Source organism: Hyperolius riggenbachi, chromosome 10 (assembly GCF_040937935.1).
Source record: "Hyperolius riggenbachi isolate aHypRig1 chromosome 10, aHypRig1.pri, whole genome shotgun sequence".
Lineage (NCBI taxonomy): Eukaryota > Metazoa > Chordata > Amphibia > Anura > Hyperoliidae > Hyperolius > Hyperolius riggenbachi.
This window is the reverse complement of record NC_090655.1, coordinates 26,800,408-26,818,094: the sequence shown is the minus strand read 5'-3', so window position 1 is coordinate 26,818,094 and position 17,687 is coordinate 26,800,408. Positions and strand designations below refer to the sequence as shown.

At 45.8% G+C, this 17,687-nt stretch overlaps 1 protein-coding gene across 1 annotated transcript in view; it reads right to left on the bottom strand.

Moving 5' to 3' along the window:
* LOC137536628 (alpha-2-macroglobulin-like protein 1) overlaps positions 1–17,687 on the bottom strand; it is a 119,773-nt gene that overhangs the window by 32,989 nt on the left and 69,097 nt on the right. The window contains exons 20-24 of the mRNA XM_068258879.1: positions 11,853–11,979; positions 9,672–9,793; positions 6,851–6,902; positions 4,086–4,169; positions 826–1,002 (exon numbers count right to left, since the gene is read on the bottom strand). Of these exons, the coding sequence (XP_068114980.1) occupies positions 826–1,002; positions 4,086–4,169; positions 6,851–6,902; positions 9,672–9,793; positions 11,853–11,979 (562 nt within the window). The remainder of the gene's footprint in view (positions 1–825; positions 1,003–4,085; positions 4,170–6,850; positions 6,903–9,671; positions 9,794–11,852; positions 11,980–17,687) is intronic.

The following is a 17,687-nucleotide window of genomic DNA, read 5'->3' as shown; positions in this document are numbered from 1 at the left end:
CATGCCTCCCCCCCACCCATTACAAGTGTGACCACCATGCCTCCCCCCCCCAAATTACAAGTGTGGCCACCATGCCTCCCCCCCACCCATTACAAGTGTGGCCACCATGACTCCTTTCCCCACCCATTACAACTCGCCACCAATTACAAGTGTGGCCAGACATTACTGATGATATATTTCAATGCAGTAAGAGGCTTTTATTGCTGTTATTCGGTCATCAGAAAATTTGATAAAAGCAAATCTGAAGCAGTGCTAAAAAAAAGAGGTAGATACACATGTAGAGGGAAGGATCTGGATCCCATAAAGCCTTCCTGGTCCTCTCTCTGTGCATTCGGTCCACCACTGTGCCCCATTGAAATTCCAAGCCTTCGGGACTCCTCGGCAGTCTTCAAAAGTAATGGGGCCTGAGTGCTTCCAAAGACAAGCGCATACAAACCTGGACTTGCATGTGAGCAGTATAGATCTTCTCATTATCCGAAGTACTTAGCAAGCCCTTCTGAAGACTGCCCGAGTAGGGACGAAGACGTTGAAGAAGGTCACTGGGGCCCAATGGTGGTGCAAGGCACGGTACAAGGACTGGTAGGGCTCTATGGGATCCAGAGCCTTCCCTCTTCGTAGGTGAGTATCCAACTCATCTTTTCTACGCCGCTTCACTACTTTAAGAGAAGCCTCAGTTGTAATAAGTGGATCTACTTTGAGTCAACCCTCAAAATGTAATAAGTGGATCTAGTGATTTGTTGCCACTCCTACTGCAATTCTTATTAGCCAGTTATGTTGAGCACTGCGCTCCTAAGTTTCCACCATAGCTAACTCAGTTTTACGCACCTTGACTGATGTATTTCAGCCCGCGCTCACGCACCTCCTCTGTCAGCTGATTTGCGCTCTCCAGGTAATCCATCACATAGATATTGGGAACCAGCCGAGCCATATTCTGCTCCCCACAACCGTATGGGAGGTTCAGAAGGTTCTCAGATCCCTGAAGTGCAGAACCTATGAGATCCCCTGTGGAGCGTAAGTGGATATAATGTTTAGTGATGAGCGCAAAGATTTAACAAATTTGCAGCTCCCAAACCCTACCAGTTCTTATGCCATTTATCTTGGGAACCAGCAGGGTTTGGGGGCGGCAAATTTGCAAAAAGATACATCGAGGGGTCCCCTCCATACCCTCTAATTTGAGGTGTGTAGGGTGTGTAACAGAGGGGTACAATTTAAAAAATTCAGAGTGAACTGTAATTGAAAATACACTGCGCATGCGCGTGATGGCGCACAGCACAGTGATGCAGGCAGCAGTAGGGCAGCAGGAGAAAAAAAGATTCTGCTGCGCATGCTCATTGAAAACACGCGGTACCACTTGGCAATGCACTGCAGAGTCTGGGTCGCCTCTGCATCGCCGGAATCACTTCTGCAGCATCGCGTCACACCGCGGGTAGTGTGTTCACTCTCATAGAAACTAATGGCCACTGCGGTGGGGGAGCGTACCGCGACGTGAGGCGACGCACCATGTGTGAAATGGTCCTCAAGCCTTGTAAATATGCTAGAGAAAACTTGGTCAATCACCCGACAAGGTCTAGGGTAAGAATCTAGCGTGTGTACAGCTTTCCTGTGACTCCACTTAACCTTAACCTTAACCGCTCCATGCCAATTGGCGTGAAGTCCTGGGGGCGTGTGTTGCAGGAGAACGCGCACGCCGATGTGCGTGTATCTCCACTTGAATGACGGAGCTCCGCTCCATTATAAGTCTCCCAGCGGCGATTGCCTCTAGGAGACTGTTACCTACACTGTACAGAGCTGCGATGTATCGCAGCACTGCAGTGGGGACAGCCGTGTCATTTGGCTGTCCTCTCTGGAGGCACAGGAGTGATCGGCTGATGCCTATGACAGCTGATCGCTCTGATTGGCTGGCGGGGGGAGGGAGTATAAAAAAAAATGAAATAAGCAGAAATTTAAATTTTAAATAAACACATAAATACAGGATCTTCTCAAAAAATTAGCATATTGTGATAATGTTCATTATTTTCTGTAATGTACTGATAAACATTAGACTTTCATATATTTTAGATTCAAATACACACAACTGAAGTAGTTCAAGCCTTTTATTGTTTTAATATTGATGATTTTGGCATACAGCTCATGAAAACCCAAAATTCCTATCTCAAAAAATTAGCATATTTCATCCGACCAATAAAAGAAAAGTGTTTTTAAAACAAAAAAAGTCAACCTTCAAATAATTACAGTTATGCACTCAATACTTGGTCGGGAATCCTTTTGCAGAAATCACTGCTTCAATGCGGCGTGGCATGGAGGCAATCAGCCTGTGGCACTGCTCAGGTGTTATGGAGGCCCAGGATGCTTCGATAGCGGCCTTAAGCTCATCCAGAGTGTTGGGTCTTGCGTCTCTCAATTTTCTCTTCACAATATCCCACAGATTCTCTATGGGGTTCAGGTCAGGAGAGTTGGCAGGCCAATTGCGCACAGTAATACCATGGCCAGTAAGCCATTTACCAGTGGTTTTGGCACTGTGAGCAGGTGCCAGGTCATGCTGAAAAATGAAATCTTCATCTCCGTAAAGCTTTTCAGCAGATGGAAGCATGAACCCACTTTTGAACCAGAAACAGCGGCAGAAGCTCCTGACCTGGGCTACAGAGAAGCAGCACTGGACTGTTGCTCAGTGGTCCAAAGTACTTTTTTCGGATGAAAGCAACTTTTACATGTCATTCGGAAATCGAGGTGCCAGAGTCTGGAGGAAGACTGGTGTGGCGAGAGGGAAATGCTAAAATGCCTGAAGTCCAGTGTCAAGTACCCACAGTCAGTGATGGTCTGGGGTGCCATGTCAGCTGCTGGTGTTGGTCCACTGTGTTTTATCAAGGGCAGGGTCAATGTAGCTAGCTATCAGGAGATTTTGGAGCACTTCATGCTTCCATCGGCTGAAAAGCTTTTTGGAGATGAAGATTTCATTTTTCAGCACGACCTGGCACCTGCTCACAGTGCCAAAACCACTAGTAAATGGTTTACTGACCATGGTATTACTGTGCTCATTTGGCCTGCCAACTCTCCTGACCTAAACCCCATAGAGAATCTGTGGGATATTGTGAAGAGAAAGTTGAGAGACCCAACACTCTGGATGAGCTTAAGGCCGCTATCGAAGCATCCTGGGCCTCCATAGCACCTGAGCAGTGCCACAGGCTGATTGCCTCCATGCCACGCCGCATTGAAGCAGTCATTTCTGCAAAAGGATTCCCGACCAAGTATTGAGTGCATAACTGAACATAATTATTTGAAGGTTGACTTTTTATGTTTTAAAAACTCTTTTCTTTTATTGGTCGGGTGAAATATGCTAATTTTTGTAGATAGGAAATTTGGGTTTTCATGAGCTATATGCCAAAATCATCAATATTAAAACAATAAAAGGCTTGAACTACTTCAGTTTTGTGTATTTGAATCTAAAATATATGAAAGTCTAATGTTTATCAGTACATTACAGAAAATAATGAACTTTATCACAATATGCTAATTTTTTGAGAAGATCCTGTATATATAAAAAAACACAAACATGCCGGCAGGGATCAGAGCCCACCAACAGAAATCTCTGTGGTCCTTAAGTGGTTAAAGGTCCCACTTTCTGGATCTGTAAAACAACACAGATGAATGAGAAAGTTGTTTCCACTGTCTTCTCCGTAGACTTACATTGCCCTCACGACAAGCTGTGGCGGGAGAGTACTGTGAAGCATGGCGACACTCTAAAGCTCATATGCAATTAACTTTTTCTCCTGAGTTTTCTATTAAGAGATCATTTTTCATCTTCTGTTTAAAATAACTTATCAAAATTTTGCAATTGAAAAAGTAACAAAAACCAAATTAAAAAGTCCTAAATTATTTTCAGTATTGTTTTGCTTGCTAGTGGTTTGAAAGGCATTTTATTAAAAAGATTAAAAATATCACTGAGGTGAAAACTCAGGAGAAAAATTAAATTGCATATGGGCCTAAGTTTGAAAGTATCGTAAAGAGCAGAAGAAGCAGGGTGGCTTGCCCCCCTGTATACCTGGGACATAACTTGTTTGCACACAATGCAGTATAAATATTCTTACCTACAACAGAAATTACTGCATAAGCAGAATGAGGCACCACTCCGGGTGGTAAGGTAATGGATATCGTGTCTGAGGAAGGATCAGCTGCAGAAACAACATAGAACATCTGTCAAACCCAACTTCAGGAAAACTGTTTTTTGTTTTTGTTTTAGGCAGTGTAGAAATGTAACATTTTATGGCTGGCTGTGAGAAGATTTCACATCATTTTCTGTTCCGTAGTCCTTTGTGATCCTAACAGGAGCCTTGGTGGTACTTATAACACACCCAAACACGGTGGCCTGGGAGGAAATGCAACAAAAAAGCAACTGACCAGCGTGCACCTTCATTGACTAACAGTGTGTGATTCTAGCAATGCAGTGGATGTTCTGATTTATAACAATGGAATCCATTGCATTGCAGGGCAACCAGGACCGGACTTACCATAAGGCAGAGTAGGCACGTGCCTACAAGCACCTGATGATGGAGAGGCAATTCACTCCCCTCCCAGAGTGCCTCCTACCCTCCCTCCCTATGCAGAGTCCCGAGCAGAGTGTAAATGAGAGGTTACTGACCCAGCTTTTGGTATTTCACTGATGAGATCTCCCTTCAGTAGGTGGCACCTCTAGCTACTTACGGTAATACTGAAGGTACCTCTGGCTACCTAATACTAAGGGACACCGAGCTATCTATGACAGGCAAGGGAAGTAAGGGAGGAGTGACAGCTGGGCCAGCCAGCACACTTGAGGTGTGGTTTGGTGGGGGTTTGTAGGGTCATGGCGAGTGAAGTCTAGGCTGCCAGGACATCTGTTGCCTTTGCGCATCCATTATAACACAATGGGTAAGGCTCGATTTACACCGCAATGCAAAATGGATGTCAAAAGCTGACAGTCAAAACAGATCCTACCTTATTAATATTAGGGTTCGCTAACACTTGTTGGTCTGGAACAGATCTGCTGCAGTAGCAACAATGCAAAAATACAACCTGCTTCCTCCAGCCCCCGCCAGGCTTATCCTGTGGCCAGGAGGGTTCTGCATCTGTCCAGTAGTACTAAACAGGTGCAGAATGCCCCCGGCCATAGGAGCGCTCCTATGGCCGGAGCACGTGTGTGGCCGGGCGCGCATGCGCAATATGCTACGGACCAGAGCACTTTGTAGCAAATTGCAGAGGATCCAGACGGCGCAGGAGAGCGGTGAGGGAGTGATCTGCGTGGAGTGGGCTGGAGGAAGCCCCAGGTATGTATATTTTTTAACACCCCCCGTCTCAGTTTCCCTTTAAATATCTGTTTATAGAATCCAATAAATTGTTTTCCTCCTAAAAAGCAGCGGCTCCCCCCTATTCCTTGTTACATGGACTCTTCCTGAATGCCTATAATGCACATTTACTATACCGATCTGTCAAAGCCGGGACAAGGTCCTCCAGCACCCAAGGGTGATACGCCAAAGTGCGCCCTCCACCCCTCCCACCCCAGCCGTCATACACTGATTGCTATTAGACTAAGAGATGCCCCAGGGCCCCCAACACCGTAATCTCTAGTTATCTGGCTTGCAGTCACTGCCATGTATCCCCTTTTCTTATTTCTCTCTGCTTCAAAACACAATTGGGGGAATGATAGGTGAGTGAGTTGTGCGCCCCCTCCTACACTGCGCCCTGAGGCTGGAGCCTCTCCCGCCTCTGCCTCGGCCCGGCATTCTGTGCATCAAAAACTGCATCATTTAAAATAATTCAGTTTTCCTAATTAAAAAAAATATATACAAAGATGATACCCATTTTAAATTTTACCAAAATAGCATTAAATTCGCGATAGCCTTAGCCTTTAAACCTTTCAGTGAGGCCGGTTCTACACATGAGATGTGTGGTGCTATAACTGCATAAATCAGCCTTCATATGACCCTGTGCCAAGGTATGGCGACAGTGTCATATGCATAGCCCCGCCCCCTGGCTAGTGACATTACCGGGATTCCCGTCGGTCCGTGCGCATTGCACGGCGCTCCCATCATTAAAACTTACTGCGTCACCCATTGACTTGCATCGCTGCCTAATCCATGTGGAAGGCATGGATCATGTGGGAACGCACTGCAGACTTTGCATTGGAAATGCGGCAGTTTGGACGCTTCCGGCGCACCTCTTTGCACCAAGTTAAGTGTGCAAGCCTCCATACACTTGCATGGCTCTTGCGGTGGGCATGCGGCTGGGAAGCCTAATGCAGATGACGCAGGTGTAAAAGGGGCCTGAGGGAGAATATGATTTGTAAGCTACAAACAGTACTTTATAAAGTTCAGATAATAATTTAGAAATATGTTTTTGAATAAATAATATTAGGGCGCAGCGCTTTGAGTCTGACAGGACAAAATCGCTATACAAATATTGCAATTATTATTATCCACAAAGGCTGAGTGCACCCTTAGCAGTGCGGGAAACTTTTTTTTTTCAAAAACGCATATAAAAACGAATGAAAAATGCATACAAAATGCATTACATTGTGTCACCATTGACTTTCATTATGTGCGTTTTTGATGCATTTTTTTTAAACATGCTACAAAACCAGCGTTTTTAAAGACACAAATGTCAAAACCCATATGCTTGCGTTTTTTGATGCGGCCCATTGACTAGCATTACATGCATAAACGCTGCTTAGTGTGTTCCCTGCCTGATGTATTTGAATTGAAGACGTCCCATCCATTTCTACACAGTACTGTGCAATCAGTCAGTTCTGAGCTGTCCAAGGTGCTGAACAACAGACAATGCAATGGTAATTTCTCTAATCATTAATATTGTGCTACCGTACCTCCACCGCAAAGAATGGCATTGTGGGACTTCTCCACTCCTATGCCCTCCGCCTGCAAAAATAAGAAATACTGCTCATTTAGCCACAAATTAATTTGAATAGAAAAACTTGCATTTTCTAATTTCTAGATTATTGAAACATTTTTGTTCACGTGACCTCATGATTCATAATCAGGGGGCTTGATAGGGGAGATATAAGGGCTGAAAGGGGGGTGGCTAGGCTGCTGCCTCATCTTGTTTTTATCTTTTCTTTCCCTTTGTTCTGCAGCAACTGGGCTGGAAGGCCCAAGTGGCAGCATCAGATAGCGAGCAGTACTGATGCTTATGGTACAATCTCACATTTGAGATAAATCAGACACCCACTAACAGACCATCAAGTGTCACGGTTTTGCTGTGCCACTAACGATTTGCAGCCTCTATCACGGGATCACGGGGCACTGGTCAAATGTCCCGACCTCTTCACAGAGCAGGAGAGTTTGTTAACGGTTTCACTGCCCAGAGTCTCTCCAGAGAACACTAAAATACATGTATCACATCACACTCTGCAGCTCTGCCTCACACTGAACTTCATCAGCAGCACAACAACATAAAACTCCAGGCTCAGCAACGAATGTCTTTGAGGTTGAGAGAGAGAGTGACAGGGATCTCTACCCTGGCTATCTGGTTACAGAGCACCTGAATAGTGAGGTGACCGATCCCTCAGGTCGTCCTTAGTTTTCCCACTAAAGATGGCCGCCAGGTCCGGCCGCGGCTGCGCAGTTCTCATTGCCGCAAGTGCGGCTGCACAGCTCTACGTCCTCCCCCTGCTCCGATCTCTTTACCGGCAGTCTCGCGTGTTTTATGTATGCGAGACTTCCGGTAAAGAGGTTGGAGCTGGGGGAGGACGTAGAGCTGCGCAGCCGCATTTGCGGCAATAAGAACTGCGCAGCCGCCCCCCCCCCCCCCCCCCCCCCTAGACTTTCAAATAGAAACGCCGCGGAATGAAAGGGGGGATGCAGATGGCGTCCCCCAAGGGTCATAAAGCAGCATAGGTATTTCACTTTTTTTTGCTTATTCGCCTTGTAAGTCCTTTAATTAGGGATAGTTGTGTGATTTTATGCATTTACAGTGCTGGGACTATAGTTATGCACTTGTAGGCACTGTGTTAACATTTCTGATATGTGGAGTGTTTTGCCAGAAATAAAGAATTTAATATTTTAGCACATTTCAGTCTTTATTTTCTTATTTAATATATTCATAACTGTTCATGTAGAGCTGTTTACTCTAATTTATATCCTTTATGACATATGTGTGCTGTGAATATTCTTTAACCTCCTTGGCGGTTAATTTTTTTTTCAAATTGGCAAAAAAATCATTTTTTTAAAAAAAATTTTTTTTTGGTTTCATGTAAAGCTACCAGAGTGGTAGCTACATGAAACACCACTAGAGGGCGCATGTGGCCCTCTAGTGCGATCGTCGCCGGCATCAATGGCAAACAGGGGAGCGCGTATACAACACGTTCCCCTGTTTGGCTTCTCCTGTCGCCATGGCGACGATCGGCATGACGTCATGGACGTCAGCCGACGTCCTGACGTCAGGCGCACTCGATCCAGCCCATAGCGCTGCCCGGAACTCATTGGTCCGAGCAGCGCAGGGCTCTGGCGGGGGGGCCCTCGTCTGCCGCTGCGTGCGGGCGATCGCCGCAGAGCGGCGGCGATCGAGCTGTGCGCGCGGCTAGCAAAGTGCTAGCTGCGCGCACAGCACTTTACATGACGAAAATCGCCCCACCAGGGGCATCTCAGCCCCTGGTGGGGCGATTTTCGTCATGTAAAGTGCTGTGCGCGCAGCTAGCACTTTGCTAGCCGCGCGCACAGCTCGATCGCCGCCGCTCTGCGGCGATCGCCCGCACGCATGCACGCTCAGCTCGGGCTTACCGCCAGGGAGGTTAAATAACTTGCCTACCATTGCTCCATGCGCCAATCTCTGCATAGGATGGAGGGGAAACTGTATAGGGGAGGGGCTAAAGGTGTGACAGGGGCATGTCTTAGTGTCCCTTTTTCCTGGCTCCAAAAGTTGGGAGGTATGCGGTATGTCCTGCACTATCACTGTTGAATCATCTCCAAAGCTCCTATTGCACTGGAAATTCCAAAAACACATTGCCAATGTTTCTAAATGGTGGGGAACCCACTAGTGCGATTGTGATTATCGTTAATCGTAATGCAGCATTTTGGGTGCATTTGTGCTCAATGCTTTGTATAGAATTACTGCAAAATTGATTTGAAAAACAGTTTTGCAGTGATTTGGGGGCCAAAGCGTTTTGATATAAAGTTAATTATACTAATCGAGTGTCCTGATGTCTGGCTTTCGCCTGCAGACCCGCCCCCAACAGAAGAGTTCACACGGGCTTCTCTGATTGGTCCTAGAGAAGCACCCATGACCTCCTTCATTAGGGGGCGGGCTACGGACAGAAGCCGGACATCCAGAGATCTAGTAAGTATAATAAAGTTTATTTAAAAAGAAAAAAAAAGGAAACGCTAATCAGAAGTGCTGTACAGTTTACTGTACAGTGCTACAAATCGAAATGAAGCGCAGTCGCAATTGGCCTAGGAATCGCTGCACACAGCGAGCGATTGCGCAATCTAAAAGCTATGCACCGATTCCTAGTAGGCTCCAGCCCTAATGGTAGATTATTTACAGGGAGTAACGCATACCAAGTGTCAAAAATCTATGCTATGTCATCATGAGCAATCAGGACAAAAATACTCTATAGGATAACACAAAAATATTCTTCATTAGTTTCTTTTTTTAGTTTATTTTTTCACCTACCTACCATTATGACTCACCTTAATTGTCAGAGTCTTCAGGATAGCATCAGAAGTTCCGTTCTCTGGGACGACGGGACGCTCTCCTCCACATAGGTCTTCTGTACCAATGGCTTCCACACTCACCACAATCTCTGCAGACCCTTCAGCAAGGAAGTCAGGGCTATGTTAGAATTGATTTATTAACATTTGTTTGCTAATAGTGGACCAGTGGCGTAACTAAGGAGCTGTGGGCCCCGATGCAAGGTTTACAGTGGGGCCCCCCAAGCACTTTATACATAGCAATTGATATGGCGCACCAAAACCTGCCAATGGCAACTACAGTGTCAGAGGTGCAAGAAGGGGATGGGGAACAGTTTGTTAATGATCATTACTATTCAAAGTATCTATAGAAGTGATTATTATGAGCACAGAACCAATAGATAGAGAGCTAGTACTGTGGTTAAGGGAGGGCCGTGGGGGGGGGGGGGGGGGCCGTTTTGAGGGGCAGGAGGCGTCGCAGCATGAGGTGAGAGCATTGGCCACCTACATCGGTGGGGAGGGGGGCCACTCCCCCCCTCACCTTGGGCTCTCTCCTCAGCGTTCCCCCTCCAGCATTAATAGGTGGCTTCAGAGGCAGGCAAGAACACATACCTCCATGTGTTCCATGCGCCATTCCTTTCTCTAAGCGTCTGACGCTACTTCCTGTTTATCAGGAAGTAGCATGTGGCACGTAGACATCGGACCTCTGTGGTGGAGCACATGGAGGTATGCCTGTGTTCCTGCCGCCGCTACTGCCACCTTTTTTAATGCTGGAGGGGGAGCGCTGACGGGAGAGCCCAAGGTGAGGGGGGGAGTGGCCCCCCTCCCCACTGATGTAGGTGGCCAATGCTCTTCTTTCATGCTGCGACCCCTCCTGTCCCCCAAAGCGGACCTGAGCGGACCTGGGGGGGGGGGGGGGGGTTCGGTGAGATTCAAATTTTCACAGGGGGGTCCAGTGATTTCTAGTTACGCCCCTGAGACCATGGTAAGGAAAGCCTCACAGACTCACCAACAGTCAGAACTAGTTTAGGTCAAGAACTTTCTGGATTTATTAAAGGACACCTGAAATGAGAGGGATATGGTGGCTGCCATACTTTAACATCTGCTCGATTGATGGGTCTATGGCTAGGAGTATTAGAGGCAGGCAGTTTCTAGAATGTAAAATAAATGTTAATATCCAATAGGAAGTGAAGAACAGGGCCGGATTTCTGTAAAGGCCACAAAAGCTGCTTTGGGCGGCTGCAGCCCAAGGGGGCACCTGGACATGAAATAGCAGTTGCTACATATGAAATAGGAAGCTGAAAATGGTGAGTGGCACATCAAAAAGGGAAACTGATGCTCAAGGGAGCTGTGCATGAAGAGAAGGGCTGCAGTACATGGATGATACACATGTAAGAGGGGGCAGCACATGGAATGGGAGGGGCTGCTGTACAAGGATGATATACATGGAGGAGGGGGCTGCACATGGAATGGGAGAGGCTGCTGTACATAGATGATGCACATACAAGAGGGGATGCACATGGCATAGGAGGGGCTGCAGTACATGGATTATACACATAGAAGAGGGGGCTGCACATGGAATGGGAGAGGCTGCTGTACATGGATGATACACATGGAAGAGGAGGCTGCACATGGAATGGGAGGGGCTGCAGTACATGGATGATACACATGGAAGAGGGGGCTGCACATGGAATGGGAGGGGTTGCTGTACATGGGTGATACACATGGAAGAGGGGGCTGCACATAGAATGGGATAGGTTGCTGTACATGGATGATACACATGGAAGGGGGGCTGCACATGGAATGGGAGGGGCACTGCTGTACATGGATGATACACATGGAAGAGGGGGCTGCACATGGAATGGGAGGGGCTGCTGTACATGGATGATACACATGGAAGAGGGGGCTACACATGGAATGGGAGGGGCACTGCTGTACATGGATGATACACATGGAATCACTTCTATAGATACTGGTAATCATTAACAAACTGTTCCCCACCCCCTTCTTGCACCTCTGACACTATGGTTGCCATTCCCAGGTTTTGGTGCGCCGTATCAATTGTTATGTATGGAGTGATTAGGGGCCCCAATGAAAAACTTGCATCAGGGCCCACAGCTCCTTAGCTACGCCACTGCCTGTATGTTCATGTTCCAGTTGTGCTCCTGTGTCAGTATTTACCCACACGCATGGCCTGTGCTTCCCATCTGACCACTTTACTCCCTTCGGGATAGAGACACTGGGGGGACGCACATTTGGGACACTCCTTTACCTTCAGATCAGGATTGTTCTTAAGATTGGCCTTTACCTGCAAGACACCAAAGGTTACCTTTTACGTTAAGACAAATCTGAACAAATTATAAAAGACTTGAGCAAATCTACACTAAAACGTTAAAGCCTGAAGTGAGAGAAGTATGGAGGCCAGGAAAGGCCAGAGCCTTGGGTGGAAAAAAGCAGAGGGGCGGCAGGACTTGGGAGTGATAAGAGGCTATATGTCAAAGTAAATCATCTTTCTTGGTCCACAGCTGCCCTGCTTTGCTCTGCACACACTTTCTCCAGCCTGAGTTCCAGAGCTTCCTGCATCTCCCTCACTTCCTGGGAGCGTGGTGTGATCTGCTGTCTCCTGATGATCACGTCCTCTGTATGATGAGCGGGACATACAAGCTGCATTGATTAGAGTCAGGGGTTGTAGAGAGCAGAACTCCTGATAGGTGAGTTTTCTTTTTTTTTGTTATACTTGTTTTTATTTTGAAAAATAATGAGTTCTCACAAGTCATATAACAGTAGTGTCAAGTAGAACAATCAAACATGTGGTTATAGAGAGAATACAGATAGGTAAATACCCATAGAATACAGTATATGAAAAATAAAGTGTAATCTAGAACAGAACAATAACCGGTAGCTTTCTTGGGGAATCTCCAATTTAGTTTAGAATTGAGGGCGAGTCCATTCTCAGTGAGATAAATTCAGACAAGTCCAAGGTAGAGAGCTGGAGGTTTTGGAGGGAGAAATGTCCATGAGTTTCCAGTTATGCGTTCTTGGAGTACCTGCTGAAAAGGAGGGAAGGGGGGAGGGGAGCCCCCTGTAGAACGGTGGGGAGAAAGAAGAGAAGGGGGGGAGGGCATACGCAGAAAAAGAGAAAGGAAAGTATGGAAGAATAGGTTAGACAGGAGAGTAGAAGGGGATAAAGATATCTCCTAAGTAGAAGATTATAGGTGTAGGACCACAACGATACTTCTCTGGACCATGTTGAGTGTTAAAAGGGCAATCTGACATTATGACACCAAGGGCCTGGGATGGCATGAGGTTAGGGAAGGGGGTGGTGATGTCCAATATAGGGGGAACAATTGTGTGGTGAGGGATAAGAGGGCATAGAAGAGGTATTCTGTGGCCTTTCAGGGGGGGTGATAAGTAGGTGAAGCGTATGGCCAAGCGTCCCATATTCTATGAAAGTTTAACTCAGTATCTCTAAGGGAGGCTGTAAGTTGTTCCATATTTTTGGTCCAGTCTGTTTTATGTATGACCTCTGAGATATCTGGGGGGGGCTATTTTTTTCCAGTTAGAGGCTATGGCTAGTCTAGCAGCAGTTAGGATGTGGGTGATGAGGCGGTTAGTGTACTTATTCGTTTTTTTCAAAGGTCTACCCAAAATCATAAAAAGGGGGTCAAGAGGTACCCTAAGATCTGTTGTTGATTTGATAAGGTCCTGAACTTTGGACCAAAAAGGAACTATTAATGGACAGGACCAGAAAATGTGGTCTAAAGTTCCTTTATTATTACAGCCTCTCCAACAGAGGTCTGATGAGCCCGGATAGATCTTTGCTAGTTTATCAGGTGTAAGATACCAGTGAAAAATAATCTTATATATGTTTTCTCGGATTTGGATACATTGTGAAGAGTGCTTGGCATTGTTCCATATTTCCGACCAATCTTCCAATGTGATAGGGGATGGTATTATGTTTGCCCATTTGTGCATATAGGGGTGGTTTGGGGTCCGTGTTCCGGATCTTGTATGTAGAATGGCATAGATTTGGGATATCAGACCCTTTTGGTGTCCAGTTTGGCTACAGATCCTCTCAAATTGAGATTTTGTGTGGCTTGAGTTTTTTAGTAGAGATTGTAGAAAATGGGAAATTTGATTGTATTGCATAGTCGTTTGGGGCGTAAAGGGAATCTTTTCTTCCAGATGTGATTTATGATGTACCTTCCCTGTGAGGGGGTTGAGCCAGTCATTAAGGTTGAAGTATCCCAAACCGTACCATTTAGTCATAAAAGGTCTGGAGAGACCAGGGGGAAAATGAGGATTTCCCAAAATTGGGCAGAGAGGGGAGGGTGATGACCTCAACTTGGCAATATGGACAGAGGATTTCCAGATTTGTAGAGTAAATTTGATTGTGGGGAGTAAGTTTTGATCATTGATTTTTGGAGAGGGGTGAGTCCATAAGAGTGATGCAAGTGAGATAGGGAGGATTCTAGTCGCCTCTATAAGGCCCCATTTAGTAAATACTTTTAAATTGGACCATTCTGTTAGTTGCCTCAGGTGTGCTGCTTGGTAATATAACCGTAGATGGGGGACTCCTAGACCTCCCTGGTCCCTAGGCGAAAGAAGGATGGATTGTAGGACCCTCGGGGATCTGTGATTCCAGATAAATTTAGAGAAAGCTGATTGTAGGGCGGACAGTTGTGAGGTGGGTACTAGAACAGGGAGAGTCTCGAATAAATATAGGAGACGGGGGAGGATATTCATCTTAAGGGCATATATGCGACCTAACCAAGAGATCTTATAAGCTGTCCATTTGTGCAGATCTTGTAGTATTTTTTGGATTAGGGAGGGAAAATTAGACGTGTAGAGTGACTTATATGAGGGGGTGAGGTAGACTCCTAGATACTTTAAAGAGCGGGTTTGCCATTTGTAGGGGAAAAAAGATTGTAGGGAAGCAAGGAGTTGAGGGGGAATTTTAATGGGGAGAGCCTCGGTTTTATCTTGGTTGAGTTTAAATCCTGAGAGGGATTCAAAAATTTTTAGTGTGTCATGTAAGGCCGGGAGAGTTGTAAGTGGGCTAGAAAGTGTTAGGAGTATGTCATCAGCGAACAGTGAGATCTTGTATTCACGTTTATGGGAGATTCCTTTAATGTTAGTATTTTTTCTAATGGCTGTGGCTAATGGCTCTATGCTTAGGGCAAATAGGAGAGGGGATAATGGGCAACCCTGCCTAGTGCCATTGTGGATTTGGAATGAGGAAAGAGGGGCGAAGGGAAGTTTTATTGAAGCTGAAGGGAATGAATAAATAAATTTTATCATGGAGAGGAAAGGACCTGAGAAACCCTGGTGATTCAGAACATGAAATAGAAAAGGCCAATAAAGCCTGTCAAAAGCTTTCTCTGCATCCAAACTAAGGAGCACAGAGGGGAGGTTTGATCTGTTCATTATAGATATGAGGTTTATAGCTCGACGAGTGTTATCTCCTGCTTGTCTCCCCATGATAAAACCCACTTGGTCGTTATCAATTATTCTAGTGAGGATAGGGTTGAGCCGATTGGCTAGAGTTTTCGTGATTATCTTAAGGTCGGAGTTAAGAAGGGAGATGGGGCGGTAGCTTTGTGGTAGGTGGGGATCCTTTCCTTCCTTTGCTATAACTGTAAGAAGTGAGGAAAGTATAGAATTAGGGGGTGAGTCCCCATTCATAATTTTATTAGCTAGAGATACAAGGTGTGGGACAAGGATGGAGCTGAAGTTTTTATAGTATGAGTAAGGGAGGCCATCAGGACCTGGGGACTTAGAGGAGGGAAGGGTTTTGAGTACTTCTGTAATCTTATCTAAGGTTATAGGAGAGTTGAGAGCAGAGCGTTCCTGATCTGTGAGTTTCGGGAGGTCAAGTGGGGTCAGGAATGATAGGACTTTTAAGTCATATTCGGGTGAGGAAGAGGGGTCTGGGAGGTTATATAATTGTTCGTAGAAGGATGTAAAGATTTGAGCAATCTTTGAGGGGTCATGATGCAGGGTGCCTTGGGGGTCTTTTAAAGAATGGACAGATTGGTAGGAGCTCCTGGGATTTAGTTTGCGGGCTAGGATAGTGTGAGGTTTGTTCCCTCTTTCAAAAAATAGTTGCCTCGTCCACTTTAAACTTTTTTCTAATTGAGAGGTCTGGAGGGATTTAATATCTAATTTAATTCGTTGGATGTTGGAAAAGTGGGTTTGGGTGGGAGAGCTTTTATAAGTGGAGAAGGCCTTAGTCAGGGAAGAGTTGAGCTGAGCCAGCTTCTGAGAAGAGAAACGTTTGCGTTTAGAGCTCTCGGCAATGAAGAAACCTCTTATAAAGGCTTTATGGGATTCCCAAAGCAAGCCGAAAGAGGATACTGAATCCAGGTTTGTGGAAAAGAAGTGTTGGAGTTCGTCTGCACATTTGGATAGTAATGTTTTGTCTCTAAAAAGCGACTCATTTAGCCTCCAATGTAAGGGCTTGTGAGGTGTAGAAAGCCAGTCTAATTCGATAGTGACAGCATGGTGATCAGACCAGGCCATTGGTATAATATTAGAGGAAATGAGGATGGGAAGAACTGGGGTATTGGCAAAAAAGTAGTCGATCCTAGAATGTGATGCGTGTGGAGGGGAGAAAAAGGTGTATTCTACAATAGTAGGATTAGCTATTAGATCAAAGAGTTTGTATTTCCTGAGGAGAATTCTAAATTTGCGTGAGTTTCTATCATGAGAGGCTTGGGAGGAGGGGGTGTGGGAGACACTTCTGTCCTTTGAGGATGAGAAAGCCAAGTTGAAGTCACCACCCAAGAGAAGGGTGCCTTTTAGTACCTTAAAAAGTTTGACAAAAAATGTAGTGAGGAAAGTGATTTGCTGTGAGTTAGGTACATATACATTGGCCAATGTGACTGGCTTTCCCGCTAGGGACCCGACCAAAATCAGAAAGTGACCTCGTGGGTCGCTTATAGTCTTGTCAATCTGAAGCGGGAGGTCTTTCTGGCACAAAATAGCAAGACCAGCACGTTTTTTAGGTCCTGATGCTAAGTGTGCAGTTGGATAATGTTTGTTTGTGAGTCGTATGGAGTCACTAGAAGTTAGGTGGGTCTCCTGCAGGAAAGCCAGGTCTACATTAAGTTTTCTAAGATCTCGTAGTAAGGATGACCTTTTTTGCGGTATATTCAGGCCCTTGGTGTTTAGTGTACAGAAATTAATCATTGGTCATAGTATAGATGTATGTGTAGATTAGGTCCGAGAGTATTCGATGCGGTCTAGAGGGGGAAAGTAGGAGTACAGGTGAGGAGAGAATGAGAATCCATAAAGCATAAGTTATATGAGACAGCGGTTGATAAACATTTTTAAAGAAACAGCCACTGTAAAATATGTGGCACAGTGATGTGGCAACTGTAACAAGTTGCAGAGATAAGAACTGCCAAAAAAGACACAAACCCAGAAAAAATCTATGGGAGAGTGTGGCAGCTCTCCTGAGGTACATGCGGGCGAGCCAAGAGGGTCGCCCAGATCTCCTCTGCTATATAGCCAAAAACAGATAAAAGGGTCATATATTAAGCATTGCCAGTAACAATAACAATTACAATTAGGCACAGATGGTAAATATCATTGAAAATTAAAATAACAAACTAGAACAGGTTGGGAGGGAATACAAGAAATAAGGGATAAACATAATGAAGGTGATATCTACGTCTGGACATGGTGTGTGTCCGGATCAGGAAAAAACCATGACAGGATTCTGCTAATCAAGTGGGAAGAGCTTCCATGTCTTCAGAGGCCTCCGGATAGGTGAGACTGCGGAGAGAGCCTCTGGGTCTGTCATTCATGTGACGAATCTTTCTTGGTGGCGATGTCGGGGACAGGGTAAGATCTTGTTGTAGGTTGGGTGGATGAGGGAGGCGGAGGCCTAGTTGCTTAAGGAACATGGGTGCATCATCCAGGTCTGAGACTGAGAAGCGCGCGCCATTTCTGCTGACCATTAAGCGAAAGGGGAATCCCCATTGGTATTGGATCCTAGCATCCCTCAGAAGT